Source organism: Staurois parvus, unplaced genomic scaffold, assembly GCF_062004578.1.
Source record: "Staurois parvus isolate SC_StPar_1 unplaced genomic scaffold, SC_StPar_1.0 ptg000562l, whole genome shotgun sequence".
NCBI lineage: Eukaryota > Metazoa > Chordata > Amphibia > Anura > Ranidae > Staurois > Staurois parvus.
In genome coordinates, this window is record NW_028318358.1 from 7,250,020 (window position 1) to 7,273,207 (window position 23,188).

General features: G+C 37.4%; 1 protein-coding gene across 1 annotated transcript; it reads right to left on the reverse strand.

Moving 5' to 3' along the window:
• Positions 1-12,382: 12,382 nt before the first annotated feature.
• Positions 12,383-19,650, reverse strand: HOXC13 (homeobox C13). The gene is made up of 2 exons (XM_089691432.1): positions 18,910-19,650; positions 12,383-13,770 (listed from the first exon to the last, which is right to left on the reverse strand). Exons 1-2 carry the CDS (start codon positions 19,574-19,576, stop codon positions 13,514-13,516), a joined length of 924 nt encoding a protein of 307 aa, XP_089547558.1. The 5' UTR covers positions 19,577-19,650; the 3' UTR covers positions 12,383-13,513.
• Between the last annotated feature and the right edge of the window lie 3,538 nt (positions 19,651-23,188).

Sequence of the window (23,188 nt, forward strand, 5' to 3'; positions counted from 1 at the left end):
AAAGAAAGCTCTAGTTGTGTGAAGAAAATGATAAAATTTTAGTTTGGGTACAATGTTGTATGACCGCGCAATTGTCATTCAAAATGTGAGAGCGCTGAAACCTGAAACCTGGCCTGGGCAGGAAGGGGGAAAATTGCCCGGTATTGAATTGGTTAAGGTGCATTTTACATGATTTTTAAATGCATTACCATTGAATTCTTTATAACATGTTTTCATAAAAGGGCATCAAAGATGCAGCACACAGGATTTTTTAATGTATTGCATCTCATACATTCATAAAATGCACAGGTGTGAATGGAGCCTTAGTGCTTAACACGTCTGCCTGGCGTCTCTGGTTTGAATCCTGGTCAGGATACTTTCTGCATTTGCATGTTCTCCCTGTGCTTGTGTGGGTTACCTCCCGCACACCAAAGACATGCTGATCGGTTAACTGGCTCCTGTCCAAATTAGGCCCTAGCAAAGCTTTTTTTCTAGCAGGAAAATGGTGGTACACAGTTCCGACACCTCCAGCACTGAATGTATATACAGGGCCAGGGGTGCTTGGGCATGCAGGTAAGCACCCCAGAATATTTTCTAGTACCTCCATACAGCAGCTGCCATAGCTTACCATTTAATCTCTACTCCTACCCACACTGACAGACTGGGAGTCTGTTGTGGCTGGGGGGGGGTCTATTGTTGTTGATTGTTGGGGAGTCTATTGATGCTGGCTATTGAGAACTATTGGGAACTATTGTTGCTGGGAGGATGAGTAGTGGGAGGTGTAGTGTTGCTTGGGAGGATCTACTGTTGCAGGTCACAGGGGTCTCTTGCTGGCTTCTGGGGGATCTATTGTTGCTGGAGATGCTTTTTGTTGCTGGTGAAATCGATTCTTTCTGAGATCCATTGTTGCTGGGCACATCTAATGTGGCTGAGTGGTTTATGTAGCTATCGATTTTTACCTCCTTTCTAGTTATCATTAACAAATTCTATATAAATTACTTAGCAACATAAAATGATACTTTGTTCTGTATTCTCAAAAAGGGGTGGTATTGGGAGGTTGGTAGGGGCAGAGACAAGGGATGATGCTTGAAGGTGGGTAGGGGGGGTGGAGAAAAGGTTGAAAGCACTCACACTTATTCTCTGATAAAAAAAAGCCCTGGGCCCTAGCATGTATGCATGTCAGATAGGATCTTAGATTGTAAGGTCCTTGAGGACAGGGACTGATATGAATGTATGATTTGTAATATGCTGTACAAATTGATGGTACTTATAATATTAAGCTATGTTCTTTATAACAACTAAATAGTTAACTAAATAGTTCACATACTCAATTATATTTCATAAAATTGTAAACTATGAAACAACCAAAAGACTGCAATTATTATAAATATATGGTGGGCTTATCTATCTAAGTGGAAAATTATGCAGAGTCTCAAATTGCTCATGACACGTGCACAGCTATCAACTGTTCCCATAGGGGGGATGTGAACATATATTTACTAAAGTAATTAAATACTTATGTTAGGGTTTTTTTTTATTTTACTGTTCAGCTAAATGAAATATTAGACTTAAAAATATGAGATAAGTGATAAATCCAAAATTTGATCTGCCAGGAGATCTCCCCAACCCTTTGCCACAATCCTGGGATCTATTTATTCAGTGTTGAGAGTAGCAAATCTGTATCCTTGTTCAGGAAAATGGGCAAAAAGGATTGCAATCTTGTATACTGTGCTGACATCAATGGGAGGAGAGTGTGATGTTTTACGTTTCTTTTAGTTAGCAAATGAAAGATGAGAAAAAAGGCATGTTGGGTCTGATAGACTGACCAGTAGATTATCTGTGCCAGCCAAGAACCAGCCTGTTTCAGACCAGATACTAGATCCAGGGAATTTATTCACTAAGCTAATTTTATTCAGTTTAATACTTTTTTGTTTCATAATACAAATCCTGCACATATGATACACCACTTGACTTAATGATTGTTGTCAGTGGAAGCCCTCCTTCACCCTATGAGGATCCAGTAATCTGTATGATGCAGCTTGAGGTATATGAAAAGGATGTAACAAATGGGTGTATAAATATAGAGAGCTGTATAAAAAAAAATTAAATTCTTATTCATCTCATTAATTATCCAGTTTAAAAACACAAAAGTTTGGAAATATTTGTTATTCTTATCACATGGAAAATGAAAATTAAAAAATGCTTAAAATGTAAACTAGCAGAAGGCCATAGCAACCATCTAAAAGTTATCTTTCATGGATCTCACTATAATCAGATGATAGCTGGATGGTTGATATAGATAGCTGTCATTTGCACATCATCATTACTCTTTGCATTGTACGTCTGCTAGTGTTCAGATCCAAACACCAGTAGAGGTTCTAGATAATAACTTTCATTGCTATCGGTTCATATTAAAAAGTCAAAATCCGCATTTTATTTTCTGTTGGGTGAACACTAACTTCAAATAAACTTATCAGTAGATTGAATCAATTTTTTAAATGTGGGGAAAGGTTCAGCAGAAAATCATCTTGCCACTATAGAACAGTTTCTGAATAAAACTCAAGAGCATATAAAAAAAAAGTTGCTAGTTAAAATAAATATTGCACTTACGATCAAAATATTTTTAAAAATCACCTTTCAATCCAGTTCAAGTTATTAAATGGATTTATTATACAATACGTTTCAGTACCAGTATATGTCTTTATACTGTATTTGTCTCCCGTAATTCCTTGTACAGCAGCACTCAAACAGGGAAATGGGAGAGCAGCACTGTGAATCAGATTTCTACTGGTTTGCACAATGCTGTCAGTCTAAAACTGTAATCCTGCTTACAGGAAGAGAGAGAGCACAGGGATGATGTCATCACTGTGCTTCTGTAGCTTCATTGTTCAATTAGATGGTTGTGGGTGGTCCTTGACCAAACTGTTCTACTTAACTACACTGGAAATCAGGGAACTGGCGATGCCGTTTGCCAGGAATGTCTGCATTGCAGGGGTATTTTTACTGTGTAAGCTTTGTTTTGCTATGAGGATTCATGTAAAAAATATTAGATCAACTTTTCCTGTGCACTGGACAATTTTCTCAATGAATTTCAAGACTGACTAAGCTAAAATAAAGATCTTTTTGCAGGTTTGATAATTCCCTACATCTTCATCCTAGGACTTCTGACTATGGAAAGATAAGATCTCATAGAGATTCATTATATTTGCAGACGCATCACCCTTAACCAGCTCCCACATTCTCTCCACCATGAAATCTTCACGACACCTTCACCCACATTCAGAGGTATCATAGGCAGTATTACTAGACAAAATAACAGCCGTGATAGAAAAGGCACCTTGTTCATACCTTCACTGTCTCTGGAATGGATAACTTTTTATTTCTAATGCTCTACCTACTTATCACACTTATACATCTAACATTTCATCACATTCCATAAACTGGGATGTTCCATATGTTATTATTATTATAAAGGATTTATACAATGCCAACAGTTTGCACAGCACTTTACAATATAAAGGGAGACAGTACAGTTACAATACAGTACAAGAGGGTTAGGAGGGCCTTGCTCAAGAGAGCTTACAATCTAATTGGGAGGTTCCATATGGCATCTTCTACCTTTCAAATGTAGAACATGATTTACTAAACTATGAAATTAGTTGAAGTGCTGTAAATCATATTGACCTAAAAAAATACAGTCATGGGTAAGAGAAGCTCTATCTATTATAAATTCACCTGCATATGATTGTTTGTTGCAACTTTAGTAAATCAGGCCAAGGAGCTATAAAATAAATTGAATTCATAGGATAAACAAAAAACACTGCTGCGCATAATTTTAGGGGAAAGGACAATACTGGAAATACTGTGGCAGGTTCCACATACACATATCAATTGGCATGCACGCCTGGTGCCCAGTGGTCTATTTAAACTGATGTGTCGCTGGAAGAAGTTGCTGAATGGTCTTCAGCTTGCTTCCGTATTCCCTGAGACCTGACCCACTGCATCTGCCTATCTGTGTATGACCCGGCATGCCCTTGGACTTTGTCTCCGTCTTCTGCCTTACCTCAGCTTTTCTGATTACCTCTGACCCTGGCCTGTTTATTGGACTTTGCCTCCTTTATCTGTACTACTTTGCCTGGCTGTTACCGACCTTGGCTTGCTAGAAAAGCCCCCACAATGTTCCTGTCTCCACCAGAAACATGATAGGTGCAATTGGTGCACAAATAGCTGCATACAGCCACCTTCACCCATTCATGTCTATGGATGGCTGTATGCAGCTCTAGGACATCCAGAAAAACAAAAGTAACAGTGTCTTTATGATACATAGGCAAATGCACCCATGTGCATGTGGCCTAAGAGGAAACCCTCCAGTTGTCACCACCAGTCAGCATTTGCTTATAATATATACAGTATATATATGCACTGTGAATATGTATTTGTGGACACTGAAGACAATCTCAAAGTCAAGACAAAAAATGCTTTCATGAGCTCTATGAGTTCTGAAGAAGGACATCCTGGAACCCCAGGAAAAGGTCAATGTGTTGATTGACAAAATGTGATTTATCATAGAGCCAAGTATAGGAAAGGCAGATATTTTTTACCACTTCCGCTAAGGCGCATGATGCTGGCTGGCCTCATTACCATTTTTTTTAGCCAGTTTCCTCTGCCATATAGCAGAAATACTGCTACAGGACGGCAGGGCTGTACAAAATCATGCATATATACGTGATTTGTAAGTCCAGGTAGGGGGCACGCGCGTCAGCATGCGCCACCCTATCCATGCCACCATTGGGGGCTACAGATGTCAATCACACAGGTCTCTCTCCTGCCAGCAGAAACATGCTGCTGTCCGCAGCAGAGAAATACACAGCAGCATGTTTTCCTAGTAAAACACACAAAGCACACAGTTAACCCTTTTATTGCCCCAGATGTTAATCCTTTCCTGCCCAGTGTCATTAGTACAGTGTCAACACTTTTTATTAGCACTGATCATTGTATTAGTGTCATTGGGATGTGAATGGCGGTTAGTCAGTTCCCCTCCAGTGTCACAATGCCCGCCGCAGTCCCGCTATAAGTCGCTGATCGCCGCCACTACTAGTATAAAAGCAATAAAAATTCCAGTATATATACCATCATTTGTAGACGCTATAATTTTCACGTAAGCCAATTAATTTACATGTATTAGGATTTTTTTTAGCAAAGACATGTAGCAGAATGCATTTTGGCCTCAATTTATGACAAAATTTGATTTTTTTAATTTTTTTTCTGGTTATGTTTAATAGCAAAAAGTCAAAAATATTGTTTTGGTTTTTTTTTTCAAAATTGTCGGTCTTTTTTTTCATTATAGCACAAAAAATAAAAAATGGACAGGTCATCAAATACCACCAAAAGAAAGCTCTATTGTGGGAAAAAAGGACATAAATATATTTTATGTACAGCGTTGCATGACTGTGCAATTATCAGTTAAAGTAATGCAGTGCCGTATCACAAAAAACGGCCTGGTCAGGAAGGGGGGTAAAACCTCTGGAGGGCAAGCGGTTAACTGGCCTCACATATTTATAGTGTACAATCTGCTCTACCAACACCACACTTTATTTTAAAGATAGCAGGGATTTTATTTTTTCATTTGGCCAGCTGCCTCTCCAAAAAATGTCAGTTATGATGTATATAAATATATTTCTTCACTGCACAAGCAACACTGGGACATTTTACTTTGTGTTAGAATTTTGGTAAATCCATACATCATGGGCACTATTCGTCTCTAAATTTCAAAATTAATGTTGCATAGACTGAGACACTGAGAATCATTGCTGTATGACCAACACTGTTAGAGAACAAGGAAAAATTATTTTACCACTGTGACATAAAATTCTAAAGGTATACAATCACAATAAACTCTCTGCACAAACAACACTGCAGCAGATATATGCATTGTCATTGCTTCCTGAAAGTAAAAAATAAAAAAAGATACACATGATTTAGTTTCCTGTTAAAAAATAAAACATACAAGCTGGGCATCATCAGCAGTAGCAGCAGCAGTGGAAAACTATTAGGACTTTTCTTGTTAAAAGAATATACAACCCCCCCAAAAAAGGGAAAAACGTTATAAACATTATACATATACATGAGCTCATATATATATATATAAAGTATAGAATATATTATATATATATATATATATATATATATATATATATATTTTTTTTTTTTTAAAACCTCACAGAACACCTTGGTTCTCCTAACTTCCTCAGTCCCTATATTTTTAAGTCTGACCCTCTGTCGCACAGATTACAGGACGGATTATTTCACAAGTATGGCAAAATAATTTACACTATGTGCAGTCTTCCACTTTTATCATCTGCTTTATCTAGAGTATTGGTTTTACCAGAGACCATTCATTCAATGCAAACCCTATTCCTATGGAGGGAAAATGTTTTTTTTCCTTAAGCCTTCAACTAGGCCTGGGTGTTTGAAAATAACCCAGGTTTGTAACTGTCTGTGCACCCTACATCCCACAAAATACAAAACTTATAGTACAAAACATTAGAAAACAACTGTAGCAATAATAGTTGTTGAAAGTCGCAAAAAGCAGTAAAACATTCCCTAATATTAAAACAATTTAAGGAGTCATAAGCATGGGGCTCCTGGAATAATCAGAAACCTTGCATAGCAGATTACTGTCCACAGTTTGATACATTCACAGTGCTATCCCATAGCAACTGTATAAACATTAAAATATAAACATCAATTATACAATACAAACAGTACAGCTACAGTAAATATATACATTAAACTTACTATTACAATTATTACTACTGCTACTTTCACTAATAACAACAAAGGCAACAACAACAATAAATTCTATAATGGAAAACACTCAATATATAATAATGCAGACTTTTCAGTTATAAAATACATGTAAATTTATGTTCACTGTACAACTGTACATAAAGTATTTTTTATCATCAATTTCTCTTTTAGCCTGCTCCTTTAAGTATATAACAATACAGCTCACATAAACACTTATGACATTTAGAATTATAAAGTTTTTTACTCAATAATTTTCCCATCTAGCTTTCCTTTGTGAACACAGAGGTCTGTTATAATGTAGGCTGACATGAAGCTAACATAAGGATATGTTACATATCTGAAGCCTGGAAAATACATGTACATTTAAGTTCACTGAACAAACTATGTTGTAGAAATGAATATTCACATTTCCATTCTAGGCTTCTTGTGCAGGTAAATAATACAAAATTGCCATGACATGCTTTCAAGCTCACATAAGAACTTGTTGCATATCTGAGGCCAAGAAAATACTTGTTAATCTATGGTTACTGTACAACTGTAAATGACGTATAACGTTTTCTTTAAATCATTACATTTATCTTCTACATTTCTTCCGTAGGTACACAATGCAAAGCTGCCATGCCACAGGGGTTGATTTACTAAAGGCAGTTAGGCTGTTCACATTGTAAAGGAAATTTTCCATTAACTTAGTGAATATGGTGAAAATTCACTTTACAAAAAAATACCAAAACACCTACCAGGAAAATAAAAAAAAACAACAACAGAGTCTTAGCTTGCACATGATTGGATGATGGAAGCAAACAGAGATTCACCTCATTCTCTAAGCTAAGGGTAAATTATTTTGCAATGTGAAGACTCCCTCACAAAATGAACAGCCTTTAGTAAATCAATCCCATTATGCTCACATTATAGTTTTCTTATACATCTGAGGCAGGAAATGCAAGTCTTTATTTGCTGCACAACTATATATAAAGTATAAAGTTTTTTGTGATCATTAATTTCCCTTCTAGCCTTCCTCTTTGGGTACACAATAGAGAAGATTTGCCATAAGGCCTCATTCACACAGGCATAAAAAGGCATTTAAAGTGATTTTTTGTTTAGAGATCTGAATGCAGATATACTGTTTTTTAATGGGGACATGCACACAGGCGCATAAACATGCATTGTGTGCAGATCCATAAAAAAAATAGAAAAATTAGCATCTAAGGACATGCATTTTACACACTCACTGATGTAAATGCATGTATATGAGTATACATAAATGCAGAAAGCACATTCTGTTATAAAAAAAAAAGCAGGATTTAACATCTAAATTTTACACAAAGAATCTAAAGGCAAGTATTTTACTGGTCATTAGGCATGTTTGTTCCAGAAAAACCTTCCTATGATCAGTAAAATTCTAACGGCTGTGTGCATGCAGCCTAAGGCCTCATTTGCACAGCCGTATAAAAGCGCATTTACATGCATTTTTTATTTAAGGATCTCAACACAGTTGCATTGTTTTCAATGGAGACATTCACACAGGTATGTAAATGTACCGCATTTATATCTATAAATCCAAAAATCTGAACCTAAAGACATACATTTACACATAAACCATTGGGGGGGAAAAAAAGGACAAGGTTTATGCATTAAAAACAGATCTGTTTACTGATCATTTATGATGGAACTTTTGTTCCTTGCCTAGTGATCAGTAAAATTTTTACGGCTGTGTTACGGCCATGTGAATGTAGCCTTCTATTGCTATACAGCTCACAGAAGGACATGCTACAAATCTGAGGACAGGAAAATACATGCAAATATATGATTGCTCTACTACTATATATGAGCTATGCATTTTCTAATCATTCCAGCCCTCTTCTGTGGGCACATAGTACAGAATTGCCATAGCATAGTGCTGTGCAGTTCAAATATGAATTTGTTTCATATAGCAGGCCAGAAAAAAATAGACAATCTAGGTTTCCTGTACAACTATATAGGAATTACAAGTTGTTTAATCCTTACATTTCCCTTACAGCCTTTCTCTGTGGGTACACAAAGCACTACTGTCATAACAGTGCTACACAGCTCACATTATGACTTGCTACATGTTTTAGGCCAGAAAAATACATGCAGAGCTTTTATCACTGTACAACTATACATAAAGTATTCATTAAATTTCCCCTCTGGTCTTCTTCTGAGATACACAATGTAAAACTGAAATAACATAGTGCTATGCAGCTCACTAAAGGATGTGTTTCATATCTGAGGCCAGGAAAATACATACATGTCTATGTTTGCTGTACAGCTATGTTAATTACAATTTTTTAATTAATAAATTTCCCTTTTAGCCTTTCCCTTTGGGTACACAAAATAGAACTGTCACAACATAGTGCTATACAGCTCAAATAAGGACTTGCTACATATCTGAGGCCAGGAACATAAATGCAAATCTATGATCACCATACAACTATATATGAACTATAAAGTTATCATTACATTTCCTCTCTAGCCTCCACTGTGGATACAACATATAGAAATGTCATAACATATTCCTACACAGCTCAAATAAAGACTTGCTACAAATCTGAGGCCAGGAAAATAAATGCAAATTTATGATCACCATACAACTATATATGAACTATAAAGTTATCATTACATTTCCTCTCTAGCCTCCACTGTGGATACAACATATAGAAATGTCATAACATATTCCTACACAGCTCAAATAAAGACTTGCTACAAATCTGAGGCCAGGAAAATAAATGCAAATTTATGATCACCATACAACTATATATGAACTATAAAGTTATCATTACATTTCCTCTCTAGCCTCCACTGTGGAAACACCATACAGAAATGTCATAACATATTCCTACACAGCTCAAATAAGAACGTGCTACATATCTGAGGCCAGGAAAATAAATGCAAATCTATGATCACCATACAACTATATATGAACTATAAAGTTATCATTACATTTCCTCTCTAGCCTCCACTGTGGAAACACCATACAGAAATGTCATAACATATTCCTACACAGCTCAAATAAAAACGTGCTACATATCTGAGGCCAGGAAAATAAATGCAATATGATCACTGTATAATTATATATAAACAATAAAGTTATCATTACATTTTCTCTTTAGCCTCTTCTGTGGATACAACATATAGTACTTTCATAACATAGTGCTACACAGCTCACATAAAGACTTGTTACATATCTGACGCCAGGAAATGACACAGCACTACACCCTGTAAAGAATATTTTTCTGCTGAAACACATACAGTGCAGAGTGCTGTGATCAAACCAGATTTTTAGTGTTAATTCAGCTTTGACCTGAAATGTAGAAACAGCTTCACTACATAAAAGATTTTTCACAAAGCAAAGCTAAACCTAAAAATCTGCCATATTCTTTGGGGATCACCTCCTGTTCGTAAAGCATAATATGATCACTTAACTGACATCCATCTTATAAACTTAGATGACTTCCTAGCAGCCTCGCAGTTATTACTGGTACATCATCTAGCAAAAATCCTGCTGGGGTGAAATATACAGGTAGAAATAATGTAATGCTGCCTTAAAGGGCTATAAATCATGTCTTTTCTCAAGGCGTCTGCCTGAAATATGCGATGTCTACTGTCTTGTGGCTGCAGGAAATGCAGCTTGTGGAAAACTTACTGGAAATGAATATTGCTCTCAAGCAGTAAAGACCATGTGCACTGCCCAAGTATGTATTCTGGGAAGCTTCATCAATGGAGACAAACAATTGTGCATTGTCTGAGTGTCCATACACCAGTATCATACAGGCAGCACCAGTGACTCACAGCACTTCCTATGCACACAGCAGGCTACATTATTTATTTAAATGAATATTTTTTTACAACACTGTTTTTTTTTTTACATTTTGTTTATTTTACACAATGCAAATAAAGGCGATTTCACCTACCACAAAGTGATTTCCTACCAAAACACTCATTCCAACATGAAACATAGAAAATGCTTAGTAAGTGTGAGCCTGTAGGAGGAGTTGGGCTCGGTCGGGCTGGATGTATCGGGGTGTGAGTGCTGTCACTAACACTTCATTACACACCAGCTTGGTATGATGACTCACATCTACAGCCATATACCCCACACTTATCTTCACCTGTAACAAGCCACTGCACACAACAATCCTATGACACATCTGCAATATACAGCAGACCAAGGGAATCAGCTAGTCGATTCTAACCATTGTATCGTGTTCAATCCAATCGGTGCAAACAGTAAAAACTATATAAAAGCAAACACATACAATAAACTAACCAGGTAATTGCAACAATAGGTAGCAAGGATGAAGCAAGCAACAGTAGACAAATTAAAACTAATATATATATATATATATATTGCTCTCTCTCTCTCTATATATATATATATATATATATGTACAAATGGAAGCAGCCCAGGGCAACGACTGTAGTTGAAATATTGTCTCTCAGTCACTATATATATATTTATATATATATTGCCCAAAGCAACAACTGCAGCTAACATATTCCTATCTTTATCTCTCTCTAATATGTAAATTTCTCTCTCTCCCTCTCTCTCTCTATATATATATATATATATTTAAAAGGAGAGAGCGAGAATATATATGAAAAAAATAAATATAAATATAGATAGATAGAATATATCATCTGCAATTGTTGCTTCCATTTAAAAAAAAAAAAAAGTATATATATATATACACACACATATGTATGTATGTATATATATATATATATATATATATATATATATGTATATATATACTTTTTTTTTAAATGGAAACAACAACTGCAGATGATATATTCTATCTATCTATATTTATATTTATTTTTTTTCATATATATTCTCGCTCTCTCCTTTTAAATATATAGAGAGAGAGAGAGAGAGAGAGAGAGAGTTAACAAAAAGTGCTGAAACTTTTTAAAGAACATACACACATACATATATATATATATATATATATATATATATATATATATATATATTTGTTTTCTTTTAAGAAAAACAGCAAGGCAGAGAAACAACGGCAGCTCAAATATTCCCTCTTTACATAGAATATGTGTGCTTACGTGTATGCACACATTACACAAATATAAAAAAAGAGCAGAAATATTATTCATATATATATATATATATACATACACATTATACATATGTATATATATATATATATATATATATATATAAATACATTTATAATACGATCATGCAGGCACCTTATACAGTGTAATATTATCTCTATACTCGCACAATACACGACCATTTTATGCAAATTATTTTACACAGACACATAAATGCCAAATTATTTTTAGGAGGTATTTTATGTAAATATGTATATATCTGTCTAATTAACATATTAAAATGTACGGAAAGTTATTGTCAAATTTAAAAAGCCATACTACTATAAAGAAACGACATATACAGATAAATACAAAGATATGAGATGTATTACATATTTCTCTGTGTTTGTCCATTTTGGACAGAAGTCACCAGGTATAAACTTAGTAAAAAGTTTTGCTTTCCTCCAACCAAAGTTTTCAAATGAAGAAGTTCTCATACAATGGAATATACAATCAACATCGTACATCAAGCCAGGTGATATTTATTTAAAGAAATGAATTTTTTCTTCCATGACAGATAATATTCAGACACCACAATACTATACATTATACACGACAAAAATAATAAAAAGAAGATCTATACAGCATACCTTTGTCCACATTCTGTTTTCCTGGACACATGTAGCAGTGCTTAAGACTGGCATTGAGTATATCCCATACCATAAAAGAAGAAAAAAAGTACAACGTGAACCTTCAGATACAGTAAATATTCTAGGATAAAACGTCCAATCAATGTGACTGAAACAAAAAATCCATACTTCCCCAAACAATGCATATATGTAAGTAATTTCTGCACCGTGTGTCAGTAATGATCTGAATAGCTCATAACACTGATGGTAAGAATAAGAGTAAAGAAAAGGCCTTTTTTATCCAGATACCTCTGCACGGTTGTATTTCAGCAATTGTAATAATTCTGTGGCCACAGAATGAAATAAACTATTAATAAGACATTTCTATTCATGACAAGTCTCAGGGTTCTAGAAGAGAACGTGAAGAAGGTTAACCATTAAAGTACCAGACAAGAGATGTCATCTGCCTAGAAACCCCCTATCACGCAGTAGTTTCCATAATAAATCTTTTTCTCTTATGAACGTAAATGTGCAGAGATCTGTCATTTTTTTGTATGTGTAATTTACAAGATTTTCAAGCATACTCAACAAAACATGTGTTACATATGCACCTTAGAACGTATGTACATGTTATATTCTTAGACAATTCATTAAGACTCCAGAAAATGGAAGAAACGAGCAGATTGCCTGATGTCATCAGGGCTATCAATGACAGTGACAGAACCGTGTCCTGGAAACATATTAAGCGCTGATTGTTTTAAATATATATATATTATATAGACGATTTATGTAGGGAGAAGCCTACAGAACATCAGACCCCGGTGTATTCACAGTTAGGGGTGAATGGAGGAGGGTGGACACTGGGGGGGGGGGTGATGGGATCATTGATAGATTCTGTCACTTGCATTCCATTCTTATATTAAATAATCCATAGTTCCATTGGAGAAATGTCTTATACGTGGGAATGAGATAAATATTTATTGGGGAGGGGGGTTGGGGTGGGGGGGCTTCCTAGGCTCCCCCTAGTGTCAGGTATTGTGAAGGTGAGAGGATTTGCATTTGGTGATGACTTTTTTCTCTTTGACTCTTCGATTCTGAAACCATATTGTGACCTGGCGCTCAGACAGACTGGTGGCCGTGGAGATCCTTCGTCTCTTCTCTTTGGTTATGAATTTGCTGGCTGCATACTCCTTTTCTAGTTCCTTCAGCTGGATTTTGGTGTAGGGAACCCTCTTTTTCCTGCCCCTGCGGTAGCTGCTAACCTCTGGCTGGAGGGGCACCACATCTGTATAGAGAGGACAGACAGCAAACGGTTAAACCACAGCCTGGCACTGCCCTACAGCTTATACACCGAGCCAGCCCTGCTAGTCCTCTCTCCTATACAGACCTTCTCCCAATAAATTCCCCATGACACTTTTAGATGGGCACATTAGTTAAACACTTATACACGTAAAACGGCTGCTGGATTTATCATCTATATCAAGTCCAAGCTCATATCAACCATATTTCAATGCCCAGGGGTTTGGGGGAAAAGGGGGGAATGGCCACATGGATATGCACTTGAGGACAGAAGATGACAGTTGATTGTCATAAACAGTTCTGCTCGGTGCTGCAGGTGTTCTGACAGATGATAAAGTCAACTGCACAGCCCAGATTAGCAGCACCTGGCCTACAGAGCACCGGAGAGGGAGGCTGGGGACTTGTGCAACACATGAAAGGACATTAACAGTTTCACACTTCACCAGTCTGACAAGATCACTTGTGTCCTAGATAGCAGGGGACCACAGTATGAGCTACAGCCAGGCAAATACAGCCCACACCATACAGCCAGGCTGATACAGCCCACATTACACAGCCCACACCATACAGCCAGGTTGATACAGCCCACATTATACAGCCAGACACATACAGAACACACCATACAGCCAGGCTAATACACCCACACTATACAGCTAGGCTAATACACCCACACTATACAGCCAGGCTAATACACCCACACTATACAGCTAGGCTGATACAGCCCACACCATACAGCCAGGCTAATACAGCCCACACCATACAGCCAGGCTAATACAACCCACACCATACAGCCAGGCTAATACAGCCCACACCATACAGCCAGGCTAATACAACCCACACCATACAGCCAGGCTAATACAGCCCACACCATACAGCCAGTCTAATACAGCCCACACCATACAGTCAGGCTAATGCAGCCCACACCATACAGTCAGGCTAATGCAGCCCACATCATACAGCTAGGCTAATACAGCCCACACAATACAGCCCATACTATAAAGCCAAGCTAATGCAACCTACATTTTACAGCCAGGCTAATACAAACCCACACAATACAGCCCACGTTATACAGCCAGGCTAATGCAGCCCACACTATACAGACATGCTAATACAAACCCACATTACACAGCCCACACTTATCAGCCAGGCTAATACAGCCCACACTATACAGACATGCTAATACAAACCCACATTACACAGCCCACACTTATCAGCCAGGCTAATACAGCCCACACCATACAGCCAGGCTAATACTAACCCCCACAATACAGCCCACACTATACAGCCAGGCTAATACAAACCCACAATATACAGCCAGGCTAATACAAACCCACACTATACAGCCAGGCTAATACAGCCCACACTATACAGCCAGGCTAATACAACCCTCACTATACAGACAGGCTAATAGAAAACCAACACTATACAGCCAGGCTAATACAGCCCACACTATACAGCCAGACTAATACAAACCCACACTATGCAGCCCACACTATACAGCCAGGCTAATACAGCCCACACTATGCAGACAGGCTAATACAAACCACACTATACAACCAGGCTAATACAGCCCACACTATACAACCAGGCTAATACAGCCACACTATACAACCAGGCTAATACAGCCCACACTATACAACCAGGCTAATACAGCCACACTATACAGCCAAGCTAATACAAACCCACACTATACAAACAGGCTAATACAGCCCACACTATACAGCCACACTAAACAGCCAGGCTAGTACAGCCCACACCATACAGCCAGGCTAATACAAGCCCACACAATACAGACCACACTATACAGTCAGGCTAATACAAACCCACACTATACAGTCAGGCTAATACAAACCCACACTATACAGCCAGGCTAATACAGCCTACACCATACAGCCAGGCTAATACAAACCCACACTATACAGCCAGGCTAATACAGCCTACACCATACAGCCAGGCTAATACAAACCCACACTATACAGCCAGGCTAATACAGCCTACACCATACAGCCAGGCTAATACAAACCCACACAATACAGCCCACACCATACAGCCAGGCTAATACAAACCCACACTATACAGGCCACACTACACAGCCAGGCTAATACAAACCCACACTATACATCCAAGCTAATACAGCCCACACTATACAGCCAGGCACATACAGACCACACCATGCAGCCAGGCAAAGACAGCCCACTCTATATAGCCAGGCTATAAAGGATTCACTCCATCAAAAGATTTCACTTTATATTGAATATCTGGGATGGCACTTTTCAAATTCGGCTATTAAGTTTTTTCAAAACTGTTGCAATATACAAATTGCTATATTGCTACATAAGCTTGCCTGAAGGATAGAAAGGAACCAGTTATATCAATGACCAATACGTTAACACCATGATATGAACGGTATAGAGACAAGAGACAAATAGATTTTGATGATCATAGAAAGAATTATATAGAGATAGATAGTCACCTACATAATATTAGATTGCTCACAGGATAAACAGGACTATAGGAAGATTGTAAGGTGCAACAAATAGTTCATATTGAACAAATAATAACAGTAGATATATAAATGGATAGAGAGATATATAAATGGATAGAGAGATAGATAGATAGATAGATAGATAGATAGATAGATAGATAGATAGATAGATAGATAGATAGATAGATAGATATCACTTACATAATATTAGATTGCTCACGGGCGAAACACGATTGTAAGGTGCAACAAATAAATGATAGATACAGATAGATAGTTAGATAGATAGATAGATAAATAGATAGTCATGCGCCCACTGAACACGATTATGTAATCCAAACACACATAGATATATAGAAAGATAAGCAGCATATAGATACAGACTAGACGGAGATAAATATTTATATCAATTAATTAGATAGAGATAGATAGATAGATAGATAGATAGATAGATAGATAGATAGATAGATAGATAGATATCCTACTGGATTATGATGTTCCATATCAAGAAAGCCAGAAACATAAAATAATAAGGATACACCATTTAAAGACAGATAGATAGATAGATAGATAGATAGATAGATAGATAGATAGATAGACAGATAGATAGATATAGATAGATAAACCAATAGGATTATGATGTTTACATATGAACACATCATATAAAAGCAGAAACATAAAGATTATTAAAGATAGATAGATAGATAGATAGATAGATAGATAGATAGATAGATAGATAGATAAAAACGTATAGACATACAACCATCACATGACATGTGAAAATGTTCACACAGGAAACAGATGTGTAGAAACACTGGACAATACAGTATACATACACAGATTATAAAATGGATGGACAAATAGAAGATAGATGGATAGAAAAATAGATAACATATGCCACCTGTATAACATAATAACTTTAATGTAACTCATGGACATATACACAGACTGGTAGAGCAGGGGTGATACATGCCACTTAACTAAAACAGTAATGGGTGCATTACAGTCTAATTTATATTTCCTCAGCCAGTATTCTGTGGATACTCTATGGGTTCCTTCAGATGTTGCTATGAGCAATTTCTGCTTCTAAGATAAGCTACCACAGGACACAATGATCTTTTTAGGTTTCTGTAAGGGGGCATTCTCCTCACTGACCCCCAATATAAGGAGTATTCTTCCCACTCGCCCCCCAGTGTACTATGGCCCTTTATCGACCACCAGTGTAGGAGGGGGGTCTCCTCCACCATCAATGTAAGGAGTCTCTTTTGTAATGAACTCAGTGAATGTGAGGGGGCAATACAATTTTCACTATCTGCGTCCCTTTTCTAGATATTATTATTATTATTATTACTATTATTATTATCATCATTACTATTTGTTTATTTAATTATTATAACAAAAAATAATATTGTACATAAAAGCCTTTAATATACGCTAAGTACACCATATTCCTTATTCTTGTATTTAATATTTTTATATCTACAACTTACTGTTCACGCTAATGTCTAAAGAACTGTAGATATTAGCAGGGGTTCCTTTAGGTATTAAAATTGTTTTAAAAATGTTGAGAAAGGCTAGTCTAATAAATTCAAAAACACATATTCTAAAACAGTTATGCACTAATAATTCACACACACACACACACACACACACACATATATATATATATATATATATATATATATATATATATATATATATATATATATATATATATATATATATGCATGTCATATTTTAAAATACAACGATACTAACAACCACATTATTAACGTGCTAATGTATAATAAACAAGCTTTATATATATATATGTGTGTGTGTGTGTGTGTGTGTGTGTGTATGAATATATATATATGAATATATATAATTATAAAATATGTGTGTGTATGAACATATATATATATATATATATATATATATAAATATAAAATATACATATACACACAGCAAAATAAAATATTCTATGTATATGTGTAAAATATTGTGTGTGTGTTTGTGTGTGTATATATATATATATAAACACACATTTGATCCATATGGGATCATTGTGCTCACATGTTTGGAGTGTCATGTATGTCTACACTTCTAAATAAAATGTATTAGCAGGCAGAGACCCCTGCAGTATTTTCTGCAGAGTCCCCTCTGGCATGACACCACATATAGGATGGGCACCTCCAGCCTGGGAATTGCCTGTGCTCAATAGTAGCCATGGCAGGGCTGCTCTATGCCTACACTTCCTGGTCATCAGATGAGGCTTTATGGTGGGAGAATGGCTCTGTAGGGTCTCTATAGGGGCTCTATAGGGTCTGATGGCTGGAGCGCTGCAGGCGAGTCGCCCTGTTATAGCCCCGACCAATGAATAATTCATGGGGAAGTGGTCGGCTGTGGGTGACAGGCTTCCACCATTTCGATCCGCATTATTTAAACCGTAATGGTGGAATCAGCCCCTTCCACATCCATTTCCCCAACCTGCTGCCTGCAGTGTGGGGGAAAGGCTCACTCTGAATGGAGTGTGTAGGGTGTCAGTTGACCCCTCCAGATGTAATTGCAGTGTGGGAGATTCCAGGTCGGGGGGATCAGGAATGGCAGACAAAGAGATCCCCGGAAGGGGGGGGGGGTGACAACGACTGTCGGGGGCATTACCTGGGAAAGGTGCCTTCCACAGATGGCTGGGCTGGCTCTGATCCTTGGAGCAGTAGACCTGGCCATCCCAGCCGTTTGGCAGTGCCCAGTGCTGGTAGCCCTCCATAGACAGGAGGGTGTCGTGCCTAGGCTCCGGATGGCTGGTGATCCCGGGCACCACTGACATGTCCAAGTAGCCGGGGACCGCCTGGTAGGAGCTGGCAAAGCTGGGGTAAAAGGCAAACTCCTTGGCCCTGGAGGAGAAGTCTTCGCTGGGGATGGGGTTGCTGGGCTCGGGGTATTTGTCGCTGGGGTGGTAGGAGCAGGGCTTCTGGTGCAAATTGACGTTGTGGGACTGAGACAACCTGCAGCCGTAGTAGCTGCTGCCGAAGGGGTAGGCATAGCCCAGGGAGGCATTAGAGGAAGATGTGGCCCCCGAGCACTGCCTGCCAGCCTCCGGGGAGGTAATATCCGTGTACACAGGTCCTTGGTGGCTTCCGATGGAGCTGGAATGGCGCCCCAGTGCTGGGTGAGAGATAAAATCCCTGCAGTGACTGCTCGCACAGTTCCCACTCAGTCCCTCCATGTCTGCTGGGCTTTTCTTGGGATTCTTTTCATTCGGGCTCGTTTCATACACGTACATCAAGGTGTCCGCCCAGTGAGGATGCAGGATCAGGGAAGTCGTCATAGCATGGTCTGGCCGTGCTTTTTAAAAGTCAGCTTCCCAAAAGCGAGTCACCTAATTCCCTGCCACATTATTGTCTGCCCGGGCGCGCATGCGCACGGCGCCGGCCGGGGCAGGTCTACGGCTCGGCTTCATTAAGAAATCTGCCCGGGCTCGCACGTGACCGCCGCCCCATAGACAACAATGAAGAGGCTCCGAGGCACGTGACCCCTCCCACCAAGACAGGAGAGAAGACCCTTCAAGGAAAAGGGTGACACCCACTCATGGCCACCAAGGAAAATGGACAGACAACACTTGACAGTTTTTTGGTTTCTGGCCGGCTCAGCAACAAATGCTGGAGGGGTAAATGATTATATAGATATAAATGCCCAAAGTCCAGAGGCAATGCGCGAGAAAACAAACAAACAAACAAAAAAACAATATTCTCCATACAGGAAACAGTAGAGTGACAACTTTATCAGGGAACTGAAATGGGGGGAGGTGAATGGGACTAAAACATCTTCTCTGCTAGCTGCTATGTAACTATATACATATATAATACTACTAATAATAATAATAATAATAAAATACCTACAGATTCATCTAAATATCTAGTTGAAGACATATATTGAAATATACATGGGCTCATCAAAAGATCGTTTATAAGCTCTTTTTGCAGAATCTATTTTATTTGTAGAAAGGCTTTCATACATGGGTGAAGATCCATTGCAGACTCAAATACGTGCTACATCTATACCCAATCAAACATGGAATTTATACAATTTGAGGAAACATAAGAAGCCATTCAGAAATGTAGAAGAGTGAATTTTGATAATACATATTTAATATATGTTTGATAATGCATATGATACAATCAGTAATAAATGTGATATATGTCTGATAATACATTTGATATATGTTTGATAGTGCATATGATACACTTAGTAATACATTTGATATCTGTTTGATGATGCATATAATACATTCAGTAATTCATCTGATATATGATTAATAATGCATATGATACACTCAGTAATACATTTGATATATGTTTGATAATGCATATGATACATTCAGTAATAAATTTGATATATGTTTGATAATGCATATGATACATTCAGTATACAGATACATGTTTGATAATGCATATGATACTTTCAGTAATGCAAGTATATGTTTGATAATGCATATGATACATTCAGTGATACAAGTATATGTTTGATAATGCATATGGTGCATTCAGTAATACATTTGATATATGTTTGATAATACATATGATACAGGTCAGTAATACAGATATATGTTTAATAAGGCATATGGTACATTCAGTAATACATATGATAGATGTTTGATAATGCATATGGTACATTCAGTAATACATATGATAGATGTTTGATAATGCATATGGTACATTCAGTAATACATATGATAGATGTTTGATAATGCATATGGTACATTCAGTAATACATATGATAGATGTTTGATAATGCATATGGTACATTCAGTAATACATTTGATATATGTTTGATAATACATATGATACAGTTTAGTGATACAGATATATGTTTAATAATGCATATGGTACATTCAGTAATACATATGATAGATGTTTGATAATGCATATGGTACATTCAGTATTACATATGATATATGTTTGATAATGCATATGGTACATTCAGTAATACATTTGATATATGTTTGATAATACATATGATACAGGTCAGTAATACATTTGATGAAGTAACACTTTCGCTAATACATTTGATATATTAAATAAACACATTTGATAACACATTTGATACAATAGATTTGTCATATTAGGATACATGAGACTACTATCCTGACACACACTTGAGTTATTTGTATAGTAGTATTAACCCTTTACAAATATAAACTCAGGGGAGATTTCAGGACTACAGAATGACCTGGATTTGCATCTATTTAAAGACATGTTTTAAAGACATAAGGCAGTAGAGCCTGGACAGAATTATCCAGTGCCTGTTAAAGGGAAGATAATTAGAGGTCTATTGTTTTTTTTCAACCTAGATTCACACATATTTCAGTTTGGATTCAAATGAAAAATGTGTGAGTCCTGTGTGAGAGTTGTGTGAAAACATGTATCAGTAAACCTATCACATAGATGTAGAACTGCCAGCTCCACCATGGATGGGGAATCTGTACATAGACAGCACCAGACAATAATATCCCCTATGTGTCTTTTGCTGCTCCATATTTACAACTATGTGGCCGGCCTGAAAAGTGACATTGTCTTCTCTGGATCTGTACATAAATAACTGTTCATTCTCTAGTCGTGAATTGTTTTTTTTTTTTTTTTTTCGTTTTCGATTGGATCGGTTGACAGATGCGATCTGCAGAGTGGATCAGATCAGCTGACACACCTGTTTTTTTATACCCCGGCCAGGAAAATGTGTGATGAATTCCGATGGACATTTGATGACATTTGTCATGTACAATGTTCCCACACAACAGTCTCCATTGAACATCAGCCAGAAAATAGCCGGCTCCTTTTCTTCCAGATTGTGACGGTAAATCACATCGCTCAGGAACGACAGTAAACTTCTTATTGTCCACTGACCTACAAACAAGGTCCTGGGGACTGACAGCTATTTGAAATGCTGAGAAGCCTCAGAAAGCGCCCGGCTGTCAGCCTTTGTCCTGGCATTCCACATTTTTTACTGTTTGGCCTCAAAAAATGTGTGGAAGGCCAAGGTCAAGGTAGAGATGCCAGACAAACCGGGGCTTAATGAGTGTCTAGACAAACAGGCTTGGGTTTGGAGCATCAAGGGTTTGGAGAGCCACTTTAAGCAGCAGCACACCTCTTCCTCTGGATTAACGTGCTTTACCAGCAGAGCATGTTAATCCTTCAATGGAGGATGGATCTAAAAGATGCCTTTTCCAGGGAGGCCTTCCTATTGTCCTCTGGGTTAAAAGGAATACTTAGGAGAATACCAAACTCACTCATAGAAGACCATAGAATATTCTCACTACTTTCATGTGATTATGTATTATTACTACTCAGTGTATGTGGTTTAATTTATGGCTCCAGCTTTGAGCTTTCCATGTGTATAACATTTAGGATATTCCACTCTGTCAACACTGTTCACTAATGGTGTCATTTCATGAACACTGGGTGGAAGTGACACGTTTAGTTAAATAGCTCCATAATAGTCGAGTCTAAATTCTGGGGCTGATTTGTGGTAAATGGATCAAAAGTAGGAACGTTGCCCTCAGCAATAACTCATATTTCATAATTTATAGTGTGGAAACATTGATCATGGCATCTGATTGTCTGTATGGCCCACAGACCCTGTGTGGTTCAGATTCTTTCTCTTCCAGACTTCAATGACAGGGGTTCCTATGAAAGACTGATCAATGTACTGCTCTATGATAAACCCTTTCAGAATACACATATATCAAGAAATGAATTCACATACTTTCTGATTGAAGGTTATCATATCCTACAACGTTGGATATATAGTTCCACATTATATAATATACTGTATATATAATAGAATACAGCATCATTACTGATACTATGATAGGCAGAAAGATTTTAGGTAGATAGAGCAGAATATAAGGATATAAAGAGCTAAACTGTACTAAAACAGAGGTCCA

Excerpts from the sequence above, each read along its gene's own strand:
- HOXC13 (XM_089691432.1), bottom strand. The coding sequence starts at position 19,576 with ATGACGACTTCCCTGATCCTGCATCCTCACTGGGCGGACACCTTGATG. Across the intron at positions 13,771-18,909 it reads GTGGAAGGCACCTTTCCCAG|ATGTGGTGCCCCTCCAGCCA; the intron begins GTAATGCCCCCG and ends CTCTCTATACAG.